The 17,337-nt window shown below is 37.5% G+C and overlaps 1 protein-coding gene across 2 annotated transcripts in view; it reads left to right on the top strand.

Moving 5' to 3' along the window:
- The window catches only part of LSMEM1 (leucine rich single-pass membrane protein 1), an 86,194-nt gene that overhangs the window by 46,387 nt on the left and 22,470 nt on the right, over positions 1-17,337 (top strand). For both annotated transcript variants that reach the window (XM_053719776.1, XM_053719775.1), the window contains one exon: positions 16,777-16,905. In XM_053719776.1, the coding sequence (XP_053575751.1) occupies positions 16,782-16,905 (124 nt within the window). In that variant the 5' untranslated portion in view covers positions 16,777-16,781. The remainder of the gene's footprint in view (positions 1-16,776; positions 16,906-17,337) is intronic.

The following is a 17,337-nucleotide window of genomic DNA, read 5'->3' as shown; positions in this document are numbered from 1 at the left end:
AGTGAGTATTGTGAAGAATTGTGCAAAGTTCAAATCAGTTTGTTGCTCATAGTGTGATCCGTGTTGCGGTAACTACACACAGCACGCCAGAAATATAAGCTACATATGACCGCTCGTTGGCACAATAAATATTATGATCCGTAACAAAGATTATCAAAGTATGTGGCAACAAACAGATAATTACAGTTACATATGACCGCAGATGAGATATCGGTTATTGTATTCAATGTGGCATTATTGTGGCTGACAATAAATATTATGATCCGTAACAAGGATTATCAAAGTATGTGGCAACAAACAGATAATTACAGTTACATATGACCGCAGCTGAGATATCGGTTATTGTATTCAATGTGGCATTATTGTGGCTTTTTCAAAGGGTGAGCGCGCCGCTCACAGATCGGCTTTTTATAGCGTGTTTAAGCACGCCCCCTGTGATGATGTCGCAAATGGTAAGCCAATTCAATGGATATCTACGCCATTTACTTTCAATAATTGTTTTTACCTGCAGATAAGAGGTACCGCAACGGGTACAGCATGTGCTACCTCCTATGCCAATTTATTTCTAGGCTGGTGGGAGCACAAATACGTATTTTCTGATGCCAACTCACATTTTCTAAATAAAATTCCCCTCTGGATGCGTTATATAGATGATGTGCTATTCCTTTGTGAAGGCACAAAAACTGAACTTGATCTTTTTCTTCTAAACCTAAATTTTAACAATCTCAATATTAAATTTACTTATGATGCCAGCCTAGTTGCCGTAAATTTCCTGGATTTGGAAATCAGCAAAACCAGTGTAGGTACACTATCTATGAATGTACACAGAAAACCAACAGCCACTAACAGTGTACTTCACAGCTTGATTGGATTGGAACAGCCAATAGGCTGAGAGCTCAATCCTATTGGCTGATTGGAACAGCCAATAGGATTTTAGCAGCTCTTATCTTATTGGCTGATTGGATTTTTTCAGCTAATAGGAATGCAAGGGACGCCATCTTGGATATGAAGTGGATGCTCCACGCCGGGTGTCTTCAGGATGGACCTGCTCCGTGACGGATGAAGATAAAAGATGCCGTCTGGATGAAGACTTCTTGCCGCCTGGATGAGGACTTTGCCGGCTGGATGAAGATAGAGGAGGCCGCCTGGATGAAGACTTCTTGCTGGATGGATGATAACTTCGCTGGCTGGATGAAGATAGAAAAGGCCGTCTGGATAAAGACTTCTTCATGGATGATGACTTCGCCGATTGGATGGATCCTTCGAGCGGGACTTACAGAACTGTAAGTGGATCGTCAGGGGTTAGTGTTTTTGGGTAGGTTTTATTTTTAGTTTAGGGTCTGGGCATGTAAAATAGCTAAATGCCCTTTTAAGGGAAATGCCCATACAAATGCCCTTTTTAGGGCAATGGTTAGCTTAGGTTTTTTTTTCTAATTTTTTTTTATTTATATCCAACAATGTATACAGTTATACAAATTACGTGTCTGTGTGCCACGCAGGGCAGAGCATTATATAGCATGCTAAAAAGAACTGTTATCTTTGGGGCAATGCCCCACAAAAGGCCCTTTTAAGGGCCATTGGTAGTTTATTGTAGGCTAGGTTTTTTTTTTATTTGGGGGGGGGCTTTTTTATTTTGATAGGGCTATTAGATTAGATGTAATTCTTTTTTATTTTTTGATAATTTGTTTCTTATTTTTTATAATTTAGTGTTTGATTTTTTATGTAATTTAGTTATTTTTAGTAATTTTAGTGTTTATTTTTTTTGTAATGTTAGGTTTTAGTGTAAGGCAGGTTAGGTTTTATTTCACAGGTAAGTTTGTATTTATTTTAACTAAGTTAGTAAATAGTTAATAACTATTTACTAACTAGTCTACCTATTTAAAATAAATACAATTTTACCTGTGAAATAAAAATAAAACCTAAGCTAGCTACAATATAACTAATAGTTATATTGTAGCTAGCTTAGGTTTTATTTTACAGGCAAGTTTGTATTTAGTTTAAAATAGTTATTATTTAGTTAATAATTGTAACTTTAGTTTAGCTGTATGTTAATTATGTTAAAGTTAGGGGGTGTTAGGCTTAGGGTTATGTTAGGGTTAGGGTTACGTTAGAGTTACGTTAGGGTTAGGTTTAGGAGTTAATGAATTTATTTAGTGGTAGTAATGTGGGAGGCCAGAGGTTTAGGGGTTAATAACTTTAGTATAGTGGTGGCGACATCGGGAGCAGCAGATTAGGGGTTAATAATTTTATGTAGGTGGCGGCGATTTTGGGGGTGGCAAATTAGGGGTTAATAACTGTATGTAGGTGGCGGCGATGTTGGGGTCGGCAGATTAGGGGTTAATAACTGAAAATAGGTGGCGGCGATGTTGGGGGTGGCAGATTAGGGGTGTTTAGACTCAGGTTTATGTTAGGGTGTTTAAACATAACTTTTATTTCCCCATAGACATCAATGGGGCTGCGTTACGGAGCTTTTCATTCTGCGATCGCAGGTGTTAGGCTTTTTTTTTGCCAGCTCTCCCCATTGATATCTATGGGGAAATCTTGCACGAGCACGTCAAAGCAACACTTGTTCTCGTTACGGTATGGAGCTCAACGCAACCATTTCGCCCGCACAAGCCTGCTTTTTTAAAACTCGTAATACCAGCGCTATAGGGAGGTGAAATAACGCCACTTTTGTAGGGGTCGTTAAATTCCCTATAGCATTCAAAACTCGTAATCTAGCTGAAAGTGATTTAAAGTGCTATGGTGCACAAAAGGTTACGTTTGGAATCAGAGGAGGTGATTTAGAAAAAACCTTGCTTAAAGCTGAAAGCAAATGGATCTTCTTACTGAATACAGTTAATCCATTTGGTCTAAATGAACACAATTATTTTTCTCCTTTTCTTTAATGAATCGCAAAGTAGCCATTTTAGGCAGATATCAATGTCAAAGGCATTCTCTGTACTTTTTAACACAGAATATTTACATAACTGTTATGACTCCTATGGATAGTGTTAATACAATATATGAGTTTTAAGATACAACTCAAAATACAGGTTCGATCCCCGGCGAGGTCCACTCAGCCTTTCAGCCTTTCATCCTTCCGAGGTTGATAAAAATGAGCAGCGCCTTGAGACCCTAACGGGTGATTAGCCGTGCTTTACAAGTACCCAATACATACATACATACATACATACAACTCAGGGCTAAGGTTAAAAACCTTATTATTACAATAGGGGTTATTTCACTCTTTACTAATTCATTCAACATAAATATCAATTCATATGTTTTGAGTTGTTGTCTTTTTATAAACACTGTATTTAACACTTTATATGATCATTAGCAAGATCATCATTTGGAACCGTTTTTCTGCACTTGGTTCATGTTTAAATATATAGGTTTACAGCCTATAACAATTATTTATCTATTGAACACTTTCACTTCCTTTTATTATTTCTCAAACTAACACTTTTCAGGGTCACTTTAAAATAAGTAATCACTTCTTGTTTGTCTTCAATATCTTAGCCATAATTAAATATGTTCCTGATAAAAAGAAATACAAACGTTAACTTGTTTAAGATCTACATATGAGTTTCTCTTAGCTACAAATATGCTACTTTCACAAGATTTAGCAATTGTATATCACTGATTTGCTGTAAAGACATAAATGTCAATATCCATCTTTTACTTCATATTAGTTTTAGATGTTTAATAGCATTTTCAAGACTCCATTTGTAACAATATATGATGAATAAATTACTTAAAAGTACATTAATCCATGTTACACTATATGAGAATCATATTTCTTAGGATGGCGTAGATATCTAATGGATTGGCTTACCATTTGTGACATCATCACAGGGGGCGTACTTTAACACACTATAAAAAGCCGGTCTGTGAGCGGCACGCTCACCCTTTGAAAAAGCCGTTAATGCGAAACATGTTAGGGACGTTAGGGTACTGGTGAGGAGTCCTAGGAGCTCCTGTGATTTTAGCAAGCTTTAGGCTACCTATCAGAGTTATTTACTTGATAATTGTTCGAAATATTACCTTAAGCTGCATGTATCCACTGCTTAAAGGGACACTCAATCAAAATTAAACTTTCATTCAGATAGAACATGCCATTTTAAACAACTTTCCATTTTACTTCCATTAGCTAAATGTGCACAGTCTTTTTATATTTAAACTTTTTGAATCACCAGCTCCTACTGAGCATGTGCAAAAATAAGTGTGTATGCATTTGTGAATGGCTGATGGCTGTCATATGGTACATGTATGCATTTGTGATTGGCTGATGCCTGTCACATGGTACAGGGGGAGTGGAAAAAGTCATAACTTTTAAAATTGTCAGAAAAAAATCTACTACTCATTTCAAGTTCAGACTAAGTGCTATTGCATTGTCTCGTTATCTTGCATTTGTTGATTATGCAAATCTACTGTGTTGACTGGTCCTTTAAATTCCTTACTACTTGAGCAACTTTCAGCCACAATAATGCCACATTGAATACAATAACGATATCTCAGCTGCGGTCATATGTAACTGTAATTATCTGTTTGTTGCCACATACTTTGATAATCCTAGTTACAGATCATAATATTTATTGTGCCAACAAGCGGTCATATGCAGTTTATATTTCTGGCGTGCTGTGTGTAGTTACCGCCACACGGATCACACTATGAGCAACAAACTGATTTGAACTTTGCACAATTCTTCACAATACTCACTCCTAGACTTAGCAGTTTATTGCAGACATAATTTGCTAAGGTGTTTAAACGCAGTGTCAATGAGCGGTCACATGTAACTTTTACTCTTGGATACTATGTGTATCTATTATCACATGATTCACACTTTGAGTAACAAACTGACCTAATTACACACCATTGTTACTAATATTCACTGGTACACCTAACAATCATATGCCACTAAGTTAAAACATTGGCGGCAAAAATATAATTTCTAATTTAGTGAGTTCTGCTTATCCAATCTAATTGCTTTCTGTGCCATAGTGTGTAAGCGTGTCACACCACACATACCATTAGTTGACAGCTGTAAAAAATGTGTTCCCAAATTTTTTTCATTTGGCACACACTGGTGTGGACATTTATCACAATATAGGCTTATAATCACCATGAATAGTGACATTTAACGATTTAACAAAGGTGGGAGTTGTTCCATTTAGCCTGTATTGTTGCTCTGATACCTCTGATATAAGTTAATCAGAGTTACTAAATCCGCAGTTGCTCTTCAACTATTACCACGAAGGTTACAGCAGCTATATCAAGCTATTTCAATCAGAACTTGTTTTTCTGACTAAATGATATGCTCCTAAGAGTGTTTTTAACTTGGCACTTTTCCTATTTTATTGTGTGTATTTGACTTAATAAAAGTTATATTTTAATTTCTTGTGCTAAACCCTTCCCTTTAGGTTTAATGCAATCACGTATGTCTATCTTAGCTTCACTGGCTACAAAGTAAAGCCATTAACTATCTAATACCCTCTAATACCCTCTATTAACCCATTGAGTGCTACACATGTAGTCTTTTTTTCAAAAGTTGGTTTCTTTACCTCTCTTGAATATTCCTGTCAATTTAAAATAATGTTGCTGTTGTAAAATCATACTCAATGTTTCTCTTGTAAGTTGACACTCTAGAAGTTCACATTTCACAGATATGCTATGGTCATTGGCATTCTAATAAAACTGCTAAAAACAGACAGAGTAATAAATTGTGACTAAAGATCTTTTTGTACTAGATATTATAACTATTTTACACTCCTGTATTAAAGCTGTTCTTTGTCATGGGTACTCATTTCATTTTGGCATTTCTACTCTTTGATACCAACACATACAATCATATTTTTTTTTCAGAAGACCAATTAGTTGTAGGAGAAAACATAATCTTAAAAAAAAATACCAAAGTATGGGGATATATGGTACACATCAGCATAAGTGTTATGTCCTATATATTTTAAATAGACTTTTAGATTTTCATTTAGCTTTTATACACCTTCAAAAAACACCAAACTTGGCAAACTCCTTACATTAATAGCTCTGAAGATCTAGGCATTACAACCTTTGATTAGTGCTGGATTATGCTTTCATAACATTTCTTTGAAGTTGTATTTATAAACAAAATCATACCTCAAAATCATAAGTTACTTCTTGAAGGAATCTCCATCTACATACCAATTGGGGAGATCCTTCCTACTCACCTACTGTAACCCAGCCATTATGTTAAAGGGACAGTCAACACTAAAATTGTTATTGTTTAAAAAGATAGACAACACCTATACTACCCATTCCATAGCTTTGCACAACCAACATTGTTATATTAATATACTTTATAATATTTAAACCTCTAAATTTCTGCCTGTTTCTAAGCCACTACAGACAGCCTCTTATCACATGTTTTTTTATTAGCTTTTCACAACAAGAGACTGCTAATTCATGTGCGCCATATAGATAACATTGTGTTCATGCCCATGGAGTTATTTAAGAGTAAGCAAAACACAGCACTAATTGGCTAAAATGCAAGTCAATAGCTAATAAATAAAAAGGAATGTGATCAGGGGGCTGTCAGAAGATTCTTAGATACAAGGCAATCACAGAGGTAAAAAGTGTATTAATATAAAATTTGTTGGTTATGCAAAAATGGGTAATAAATGGATTATCTATTTTTAAAAACAATAACAATTCTGGTGTAAGAATACGAGGATTTGTTACGGCTACAGGGCTTCAAACCTACTTAGTCCAAATACCAAAATAGGGGACAGTACAAGAAAAGGTAAAAGTAAAAAGGCTTTATTCGGTACACTTAAAAACAGAAAGAGCCGTAGCTCTAAATAAAGGCATACACTGACAAAAAGGGGTAACAGTGCAGCACAGCAGACATGTTTCGTGTGTCTTCAGCACACTTGTTCACTGCTATATTCAACAAGTGTGCTGAAGACAAACGAAACATGTCTGCTGTGCTGCACTGTTACCCCTTTTTGTCAGTGTATGCCTTTATTTAGAGCTACGGCTCTTTCTGTTTTTAAGTGTACCGAATAAAGCCTTTTAACTTTTACCTTTTCTTGTACTGTAGCTATTTTGGTATTTGGACTAAGTAGGTTTGAAGCCCTGTAGCCGCAACAAATCCTCGTATTCTTTGATCTCTACTGCGCCCTTGACAGAGGCATGTCGGCTGGGCTCCCTACTTCCGGAATCAACATTACTGGCTGCATGGAGGAGCGGAACGGACGCCACACACAGACACGCTGAAGCGACGCTGCTCAGAGAACGGACCACAACCCCCGCAGGAATGGTAAGCGCCACACAAGTGTATCTTCCAACAATTCTGGTGTAGACTGTTCCTTTAAGATGGTGTCCGCCATGACTATCCTTCTGCAAGAGACGCAAAATAATCTGCATCTCCATCATGATCGGCTCTTGCAACAATTACATGAGTGTTTTGTAGGGTCATACAGTCCTTGGTTAATGCACCTGGGTCAATATCTATGATACCGGAAACTGCAGAGCACAATTTACATTCCCTAATTGCACCTGTTTGCACTGACTCTTTTGAGATGTCTTTTTTTCCACAGGGGGATGCCAGTGGGAAATGTAGTGGACTTCCGATCCAGGGGCAAAGAATGCTGATGGTGAGGGGAGTGTTCACTCCTATACAACAGAATTTGCTAAGCATTAGATAACCTGGAAGCTGTGGGAGCTTTGACTGGTGGGAGCATCAACAAATCCCTCATCCATGCTAGACACTCTCTGGTTACATGCAAACGTAGATATACCTGACATGACAATGCCATTCCCCAGGCTCCCATCACTTAATACCTTTGAAGGCACTTAAGTGGTACTGGCTCCCTGATGGCCTCTCTGACCAGACTATGGAACTGGGACTATTCCTGAGGTGCCCCACCAGAACTTGAAGTTGATCACTGCACAGAAAAGCACTAAGCTCTTTATTCAATGTTCCTACTAATAACCTTCTTCTAAAGTGAGATCAGGTGTGGGGTAAATGGCCTGAGACTTTATATTCCCAAAGATATTACTGTTGAGGTTTCCTGAAGACATGCTTTCAGTGCCACATTAGTTTTAATTTTTTTAATTTTTTTTATTTTACAACTTTTATTTAAAGTTTTAACAAATCAGCAAATATATGTATCACAATTAACAGATAATTGCATTTAAACAGAGCCAAGGAAGTTTTTAACAATTGTCTTCTACATAACCAGTGGGAGGGTGTGGTACACAGCCGTTAAAAGAACCTGTCACAATATCAGTCCTATGTTGAAGCGGTATAAATATCCTCATGTTGTAGTCCATTAATCTGGCTCTAATATTATTGCGACAGGTAGTAACACAAAACTTTTGTGAATATATAAAACTACCATGTAAGGAAATTAGAAGAAAGGAGGAAAGAGCAAACAATGAGGAGAAAAGAAAGAAAAAAGAGAGAAGAGGAATATGTGAATATACATGGCTACTATAGTTCACCTGGTTAAACGATTTAGAACTGGATGTGGTGTGTTCCTTAAAGTGAAAGTAAATTTTACTATATACGAATTCTCCTATAGTTTAATTTACTATCAACCATTGTAGTCCCTAATGTTTTTATTTTTTTATTTTTAAGCATTTTGAAATATTTATATAATTACGATCTTAGTCTTCTGTTGCTTCCTCTGCCCCCTCGCTTTCTTCCGGCTTTTTGGTTCTTTCCGAGATCTGCAGTCTCACCCCCCGTATGCATATTGAAGCGTGCGTGTTCTAGAGGGCTTAATTTATGCACATGATCAATATTACAATCTCCGCTGAGATACATAATAACAATGCACCACTACATTCATTGTTTATATTCGCCTAGATTTAGAGTTTGGCGGTAGCCGTTAAAACCAGCGTTAGAGGCTCCTAATGCTGGTTTTTACCGCCCGCTGGTATTTGGAGTCAGTCATTAAAGGGTCTAATGCTCACTTTGCAGCCGCGACTTTTCCATACCGCAGATCCCCCTACGCCATTTGCATATCCTATCTTTTCAATGGGATCTTTCTAACGCCGGTATTTAGAGTCTTGGCTGAAGTGAGCGTTAGAAATCTAACGACAAAACTCCAGCCGCAGAGAAAAGCCCGGAGTTAAGAGCTTTCTAGGCTAACACCGGTTCATAAAGCTCTTAACTACTGTGCTCTAAAGTACACTAACACCCATAAACTACCTATGTACCCCTAAACCGAGGCCCCCCCCACATCGCCGCCACTCGATTACATTTTTTTAACCCCTAATCTGCCGACCGCACACCGCCGCCAGCTACGTTATACTTATGTACCCCTAATCTGCTGCCCCTAACACCGCAGACCCCTATATTATATTTATTAACCCCTAATCTGCCCCCCTCAATGTCGCCGACACCTACCTACACTTATTAACCCCTATTCTGCTGACCGGACCTCGTCGCTACTATAATAAAGTTATTAACCCCTAATCCGCCTCACTCCCGCCTCAATAACCCTATAATAAATAGTATTAACCCCAAATCTGCCCTCCCTAACCTCACCGACACCTAACTTCAAGTAATAACCCCTAATCTGCCGATTGGACCTCACCGCTACTATAATAAATGTATTAACCCCTAAAGCTAAGTCTAACCCTAACACTAACACCCCCCTAAGTTAAATATAATTTAAATCTAACGAAATAAATTAACTCTTATTAAATAAATTATTCCTATTTAAAGCTAAATACTTACCTGTAAAATAAACCCTAATATAGCTACAATATAAATTATAATTATATTGTAGCTATTTTAGTATTTATATTTATTTTACAGGCAACTTTGTATTTATTTTAACCAGGTACAATAGCTATTAAATAGTTAATAACTATTTAATAGCTACCTAGTTAAAATAATTACAAAATTACCTGTAAAATAAATCCTAACCTAAGTTACAATTAAACCTAACACTACACTAGCAATAAATTAATTAAATAAAATACCTACAATTATCTACAATTAAACCTAACACTACACTATCAATAAATTAATTAAATAAAATACATACAATTAAATAAACTAACTAAAGTACAAAAAATAAAAAAGAACTAAGTTACAAAAAAAATAAATATTTACAAACATTAGAAAAATATTACAACAATTTTAAACTAATTACACCTACTCTAAGCCCCCTAATAAAATAACAAAGCCCCCAAAATAAAAAAATGCCCTACCCTATTCTAAAATTAAAATAGAAAAGCTCTTTTACCTTACCAGCCCTTAAAAGGGCCATTTGCGGGGCATGCCCCAAAGAATTCAGCTCTTTTGCCTGTAAAAAAACCCCATACAATACCCCCCCCAACATTACAACCCACCACCCACATACCCCTAATCTAACCCAACCCCCCCTTAAATAAACCTAACACTAAGCCCCTGAAGATCTTCCTACCTTATCTTCACCACACCGGGTATCAGCGATCCGTCCAGGCTCCGATGTCTTGATCCAAGCCCAAGCGGGGGGCTGAAGACATCCATCCTCCGGGTGAAGTCTCGATCCAAGCGGGCAGAATAGGACATCCGGACCGGCAAACATCTTCATCCAGGAGGCATCTTCTATGTTCTTCCATCCGATGATGAGCGGCTGATCTTCAAGACCTCCAGCGCAGATCCATCCTCTTCTTCCGACAACTAGACGACGAATGAAGGTTCCTTTAAGGGACGTCATCCAAGATGGCGTCCCTCGAATTCAGGATTCTCAGCCAATCAGATTGAGCTTGCATTCTATTGGCTGATCGGAACAGCCAATAGAATGCAAGCTCAATCTGATTGGCTGATTGGATCAGCCAATCGGATTGAACTTGAATCTGATTGGCTGATTCCATCAGCCAATCAGAATTTTCCTACCTTAATTCCAATTGGCTGATAGAATCCTATCAGCCAATCGGAATTCTAGGGACGCCATCTTGGATGACGTCCCTTAAAGGAACCTTCATTCGTCGTCTAGTCGTCGGAAGAAGAGGATGGATCCGCGCTGGAGGTCTTGAAGATCATCGGATGGAAGAACATAGAAGATGCCTCCTGGATGAAGATGTTTGCCGATCCGGATGTCCTCTTCTGCCCGCTTGGATCAAGACTTCAGTCGGAGGATGGATGTCTTCAGCCCCCAGCTTGGGCTTGGATCAAGACATCGGAGCCTGGACGGATCGCTGATACCCGGTGTGGTGAAGATAAGGTAGGAAGATCTTCAGGGGCTTAGAAAAATATTACAAGAATTTTAAACTAATTACACCTACTCTAAGCCCCCTAATAAAATAACAAAGCCCCCAAAATAAAAAAATGCCCTACCCTATTCTAAAATTAAAATAGAAAAGCTCTTTTACCTTACCAGCCCTTAAAAGGGCCATTTGCGGGGCATGCCCCAAAGAATTCAGCTCTTTTGCCTGTAAAAAAAAAACATACAATACCCCCCCAACATTACAACCCACCACCCACATACCCCTAATCTAACCCAACCCCCCTTAAATAAACCTAACACTAAGCCCCTGAAGATCTTCCTACCTTATCTTCACCACACCGGGTATCAGCGATCCGTCCAGGCTCCGATGTCTTGATCCAAGCCCAAGCGGGGGGCTGAAGACATCCATCCTCCGGGTGAAGTCTCGATCCAAGCGGGCAGAAGAGGACATCCGGACCGGCAAACATCTTCATCCAGGAGGCATCTTCTATGTTCTTCCATCCGATGATGAGCGGCTGATCTTCAAGACCTCCAGCGCAGATCCATCCTCTTCTTCCGACGACTAGAAGACGAATGAAGGTTCCTTTAAGGGACGTCATCCAAGATGGCGTCCCTCGAATTCCGATTGGCTGATAGGATTCTCAGCCAATCAGATTGAGCTCGCATTCTATTGGCTGATCGGAACAGCCAATAGAATGCAAGCTCAATCTGATTGGCTGATTGGATCAGCCAATCGGATTGAATTTGAATCTGATTGGCTGATTCCATCAGCCAATCAGAATTTTCCTACCTTAATTCCGATTGGCTGATAGAATCCTATCAGCCAATCAGAATTCTAGGGACGCCATCTTGGATGACGTCCCTTAAAGGAACCTTCATTCGTCGTCTAGTCGTCGGAAGAAGAGGATGGATCCGCACTGGAGGTCTTGAAGATCAGCCGCTCGTCATCGGATGGAAGAACATAGAAGATGCCTCCTGGATGAAGATGTTTGCCGATCCGGATGTCCTCTTCTGCCCGCTTGGATCAAGACTTCAGTCGGAGGATGGATGTCTTCAGCCCCCAGCTTGGGCTTGGATCAAGACATCGGAGCCTGGACGGATCGCTGATACACGGTGTGGTGAAGATAAGGTAGGAAGATCTTCAGGGGCTTAGTGTTAGGTTTATTTAAGGGGGGTTTGGGTTAGATTAGGGGTATGTGGGTGGTGGGTTGTAATGTTGGGGGGGTATTGTATGTTTTTTTTTACAGGTAAAAGAGCTGAATTCTTTGGGGCATGCCCCGCAAATGGCCCTTTTAAGGGCTGGTAAGGTAAAAGAGCTTTTCTATTTTAATTTTAGAATAGGGTAGGGCATTTTTTTATTTTGGGAGGCTTTGTTATTTTATTAGGGGGCTTAGAGTAGGTGTAAGTAGTTTAAAATTGTTGTAATATTTTTCTAATGTTTGTAAATATTTTTTTATTTTTTGCAACTTAGTTCTTTTTATTTTTTGTACTTTAGTTAGTTTATTTAATTGTATTTAATTGTAGGTATTTTATTTAATTTATTTAATGATAGTGTAGTGTTAGGTTTAATTGTAGATAATTGTAGGTATTTTATTTAATTAATTTATTGCTAGTGTAGTGTTAGGTTTAATTGTAAAGGATTTATTTTACAGGTAATTTTGTAATTATTTTAACTAGGTAGCTATTAAATAGTTATTAACTATTTAATAGCTATTGTACCTGGTTAAAATAAATACAAAGTTGCCTGTAAAATAAATATAAATCCTAAAATAGCTACAATATAATTTTAATTTATATTGCAGCTATATTAGGGTTTATTTTACAGGTAAGTATTTAGCTTTAAATAGGAATAATTTATTTAATAAGAGTTAATTTATTTCGTTAGAATAAAATTATATTTTATTTAGGGGGTGTTAGTGTTAGGGTTAGACTTAGCTTTAGGGGTTAATACATTTATTAGAGTGGCGGCGAGGTCCGGTCGGCAGATTAGGGTTTAATAATTGAAGTTAGGTATCGGCGATGTTAGGGAGGGCAGATTAGGGGTTAATACTATTTCTTATAGGGTTAGTGATGCGGATTAGGGGTTAATAACTTTATTATAGTAGCGGTGAGGTCCGGTCGGCAGATTAGGGGTTAATAATTGTAGGTATCTGGCGGTGACGTTGTGGGGGGCAGATTAGGGGTTAATAAATATAATATAGGGGTCGGCGGTGTTAGGGGCAGCAGATTAGAGGTACATAGCTATAATGTAGGTTGTGGCAGTGTACGGAGCGGCAGATTAGGGGTTAAAAATAATATGCAGGGGTCAGCGATAGCGGGGGCGGCAGATTAGGGGTTAATAAGTGTAAGGTTAGGGGTGTTTAGACTCGGGGTACATGTTAGGGTGTTAGGTGCAGACTTAGGAAGTGTTTCCCCATAGGAAGCAATGGGGCTGCGTTAAGAGCTCAACGCTGCTTTTTTGCAGGTGTTAGTTTTTTTTCAGCTCAAACAGCCCCATTGTTTCCTATGGGGGAATCGTGCACAAGCACGTTTTTGAAGCTGGCCGCGTCCGTAAGCACCGCTGGTATTGAGAGTTGCAGTAGCGGTAAATTATGCTCTACGCTCCCTTTTTGGATCCTAACGCACTGAAAACGCAGCCATTCTGTGAACTCTAAATACCAGCGGTATTTAAAAGGTGCGGGGAAAAAAAAGCATGCGTTAGCTACGCGGGTCGTTATTGACAAAACTCTAAATCTAGCCGTATGTTAGCGGAGATCATCCTAACAGCGTCTCGGCATTGAGTGATTCCTCATAGACTAAAACGAGCAAAAATTATATGGTAAGTATATTTTACTTACTATATATACTGTTCTCTTATGTAAAAAAAATTATTACTAATAAAAGCACAATAACGATTTGAAAAGAAGAATCAACATATGTCATTGACAATCAATATTGAACATAGTGCCTAAAAATAAATATTATATTTAATAGGTACATCCAATTTGAATATATATATATATATATATATATATATATATATGTGTTATAAATCATTACTTTCTTTCTAGCTCCTATTTAGTTTTTATTTTATCTATATGTAAAAATATTTAATATTTTTAGACCGATATATATTCCCAATTTAGACTGTGAATATACACAAAATAGTTAATAGTGTTGCCTTCAGTTTTTTCTTAGCTAGACTACACTGCTAGCTAGACTGCTCCGTGTAAGTGATCTGACGATAGTAGGGGATTCCCTTTTTTAATGCACATGCTGCTTTCATGAACGCGCTTTGAGAGACAAAGAGAGTTCGGATTTAGCGGCATCCACATTACAAGCCGTGGACCGTTATCCTAGATATTTAGAAGCCAAAGGGGGAACCAATCCCTTAGATATGGCTGAATTGGTCACAGTAAAAAAAAAAAATTTTTATTGCATGTGGAGGAACGCCAATAGACTTGGGGAAACTAAATTGGCAAAAAAAAATATTTTCCAAAACAATCTCAACAAAAGAATGCCTTAAACTTACCTTTATATTCTATATAAATTTCATTTCTTAATAATGATTACGCTGACTTTACTTTCACTTTAAAGGGACATTAAACACTTTCATTTGGTAATATAAAACGATAAACTGTATAAATATATAAAAAAATTGCAGTACACTTTCATTATTTATTTTTTCCCCTGTAATTCCATTCTGGAATAGTGAGCTTTTCAGTTCCTGTTAGAAATGGAAGTGCAAAACACTCTTATATTCCACACAGTCATTGGCTACACACTCTAGTGACCTATTTATAATTGTCCCTAATTGGCCAGAAGTTAGAACATGGCCTATTGTTTTATAGACACTAAAACATTACACTTATTTTGTCACTATTTAAGCAACTAATAAACTTTAAAAAAAAACACATCTACATGTTATTCTTAGACTAATCTTTTCTTTTGAATTCATCATTATACAGTATCTAGCATGTATTTAGTGTTTAATGTGTAATGAAACTAGTAAATAAACATGACTTTCTGTGGGGATTGGGGATTTTAAAAACTTGTTACTTGCATAAGTGAGACCAATTGTGGTGACATAGCTCCCAATATCTAAAGTGATTAAGTATTGAGTAGTATGAAGTACTGAAGTTTCTCTCCTCATTTTTTCTTAAAAGATCATCTATTGGTGTAGTGGATGTATACCTTAGATCTCTGTCTCCTGATAGAACGCCTGAGGAATATTACCATCTAGCCTAGGTACAGATTCCCAGTAAAAGTATCTCTCTAAATGCAAATTACGATTCATCTGTAAAATACTGTTTTCATTTTTTACTCTAGAATTTGTCCCCCATTTAATGGACCTTTAAATATAGAAATGCATAATCAATATGTTCGAAATAAAAACACAATGCAATAGCACTTTCTCAAAAATTTAAGGTCCAGATTACGAGTGGAGCGCAAAATATCGCTTAAGCGAGCGTGCTATTTGTGCTCCACTCAGTAATACTAGCACACGCAAATATGCGCTGGTATTACAAGTTAGGTGCAATGCACAGAAGCTTTGCGCACTTCCATAGGTTCCAATGGGATGGCATGAGAACCTAGCGCAGTGAAGAGGGTAAGTCGAGCAGTGATAGGCAGCAAATTTAAATATATATGTATATAAGCATATACATATATATTTACTGGGAACACACGGTTCCTATAGAACGCAATGTAACTTTTCAGTGAGGTTTTTTTTTCTAACACCCCACAGATGCCAACTTTAACCCATAAAAACTGCTTTGTGCATTTTTTTTTTATTAAACAAAAAATGCTACATTTTTTAAAAATAAAAAACTACAATATACTTTATTTTTGGGGCAATTGGGAGATATTTTGAAAATTAACCAGAGATCTAATCTCTGGTTAATTTTCGGAGCACTGGTTATTTATCACGCGTCCATAAACTTCCGGGATATTCAGCGTGCAGGGCAATTCCTTGACAAATGCAGTTTAGTATCATAACTTTAGATATATAAGAGGTATATGGATGTCGGTACATAGGTGTTGCTTCGTCCAATGTAGACAGGAACCCTTGATTACTCGATTACTTGATTACACTGCCTATGTGTTAGCCGCCACTCTAGGCCTTTATCGTCCAATGCCGCGCTCAAACTTCAAAAATACAGTGCAATCTTCCAAGAAATAGAAAGCTGCTAGGCAGTATGATCTTATAGAAAATAAGAGATATTCTTGCGCTGTGGGATTTCTCTTATAGCCAGCGGATTATTCAGATTTCAGTAGGAGCTCAGGAAAAGTGCGACCATGTTAGGTCACGGTTCGGACACTTCTCCTTGTTATATTTTTTTTATGTATTTCCCAATAGTAACCTCATGTTGTTCCTGGCAGGTTTGTTAATTTATTTAAGAGTTACCTATGTTATTTGTTTGTCTTAGAGGTCCCCTTCTCCCCATGTTTCTCAGAAGGACTAGAGGTCCTCATAGATATTTAAAGTGGATTTTGCTTATGAGATATTGCTTCATTAGGACAAGCTGATACTAGAGAATATAATAATGCTTTACACTGACGCCAGTAATAAAGACACAATTTCTGTTTTATTTATTTTTTACAGATGCAATGAATTCTTCTGTCAAAATTGATTTCCTGGAATTTAATGAAAACAGAAAACTTTATGCAGCCGATTCTCTTAACAACTTAAACAAGTTAAACCTCTGTACCAATGAAAGAGATAATATATTTAGTAAGTCTGCACAATGTTGGAATGAAGTATGCAAAGTACTAGTTATTATTATTTGTATTATTGTTGTTGCTATTATTATTATTTGTATTATTATTATATTTTAGCAGATATTAAAGGAGTACATTACTTATATGAGACAATGACCTCAGTGGTGTTTCTAGGGGATGCTAGACACCTCCAATCATAGCACCTCCAATTCTCAAAGGTGTCAGCAACCATGCATTTGCAAGGCATTCACTTTTTTCATGTCCTTTGCTCTAGAAGGGCAAAAAGAGTAAAAGTATATAGCACCACAATGGGAGTTTAAATCAGAAAAGCAGTGTTTTTCAACCAGTGTGCCGTGAGAGATCCTCAGGTGTGCCACGGCAGACTGACAACAGTGTGACATATTTTTTAAACTTTGCTTGTTTTTTACTCCCAGTGCAGGGGTAG

The sequence above is a fragment of the Bombina bombina genome, chromosome 6, assembly GCF_027579735.1.
Source record: "Bombina bombina isolate aBomBom1 chromosome 6, aBomBom1.pri, whole genome shotgun sequence".
In the NCBI taxonomy this organism is placed as follows: Eukaryota; Metazoa; Chordata; class Amphibia; order Anura; family Bombinatoridae; genus Bombina; species Bombina bombina.
The sequence above is the reverse complement of the archived record's forward strand: the minus strand, read 5'-3'. Positions and strand labels throughout refer to the sequence as shown.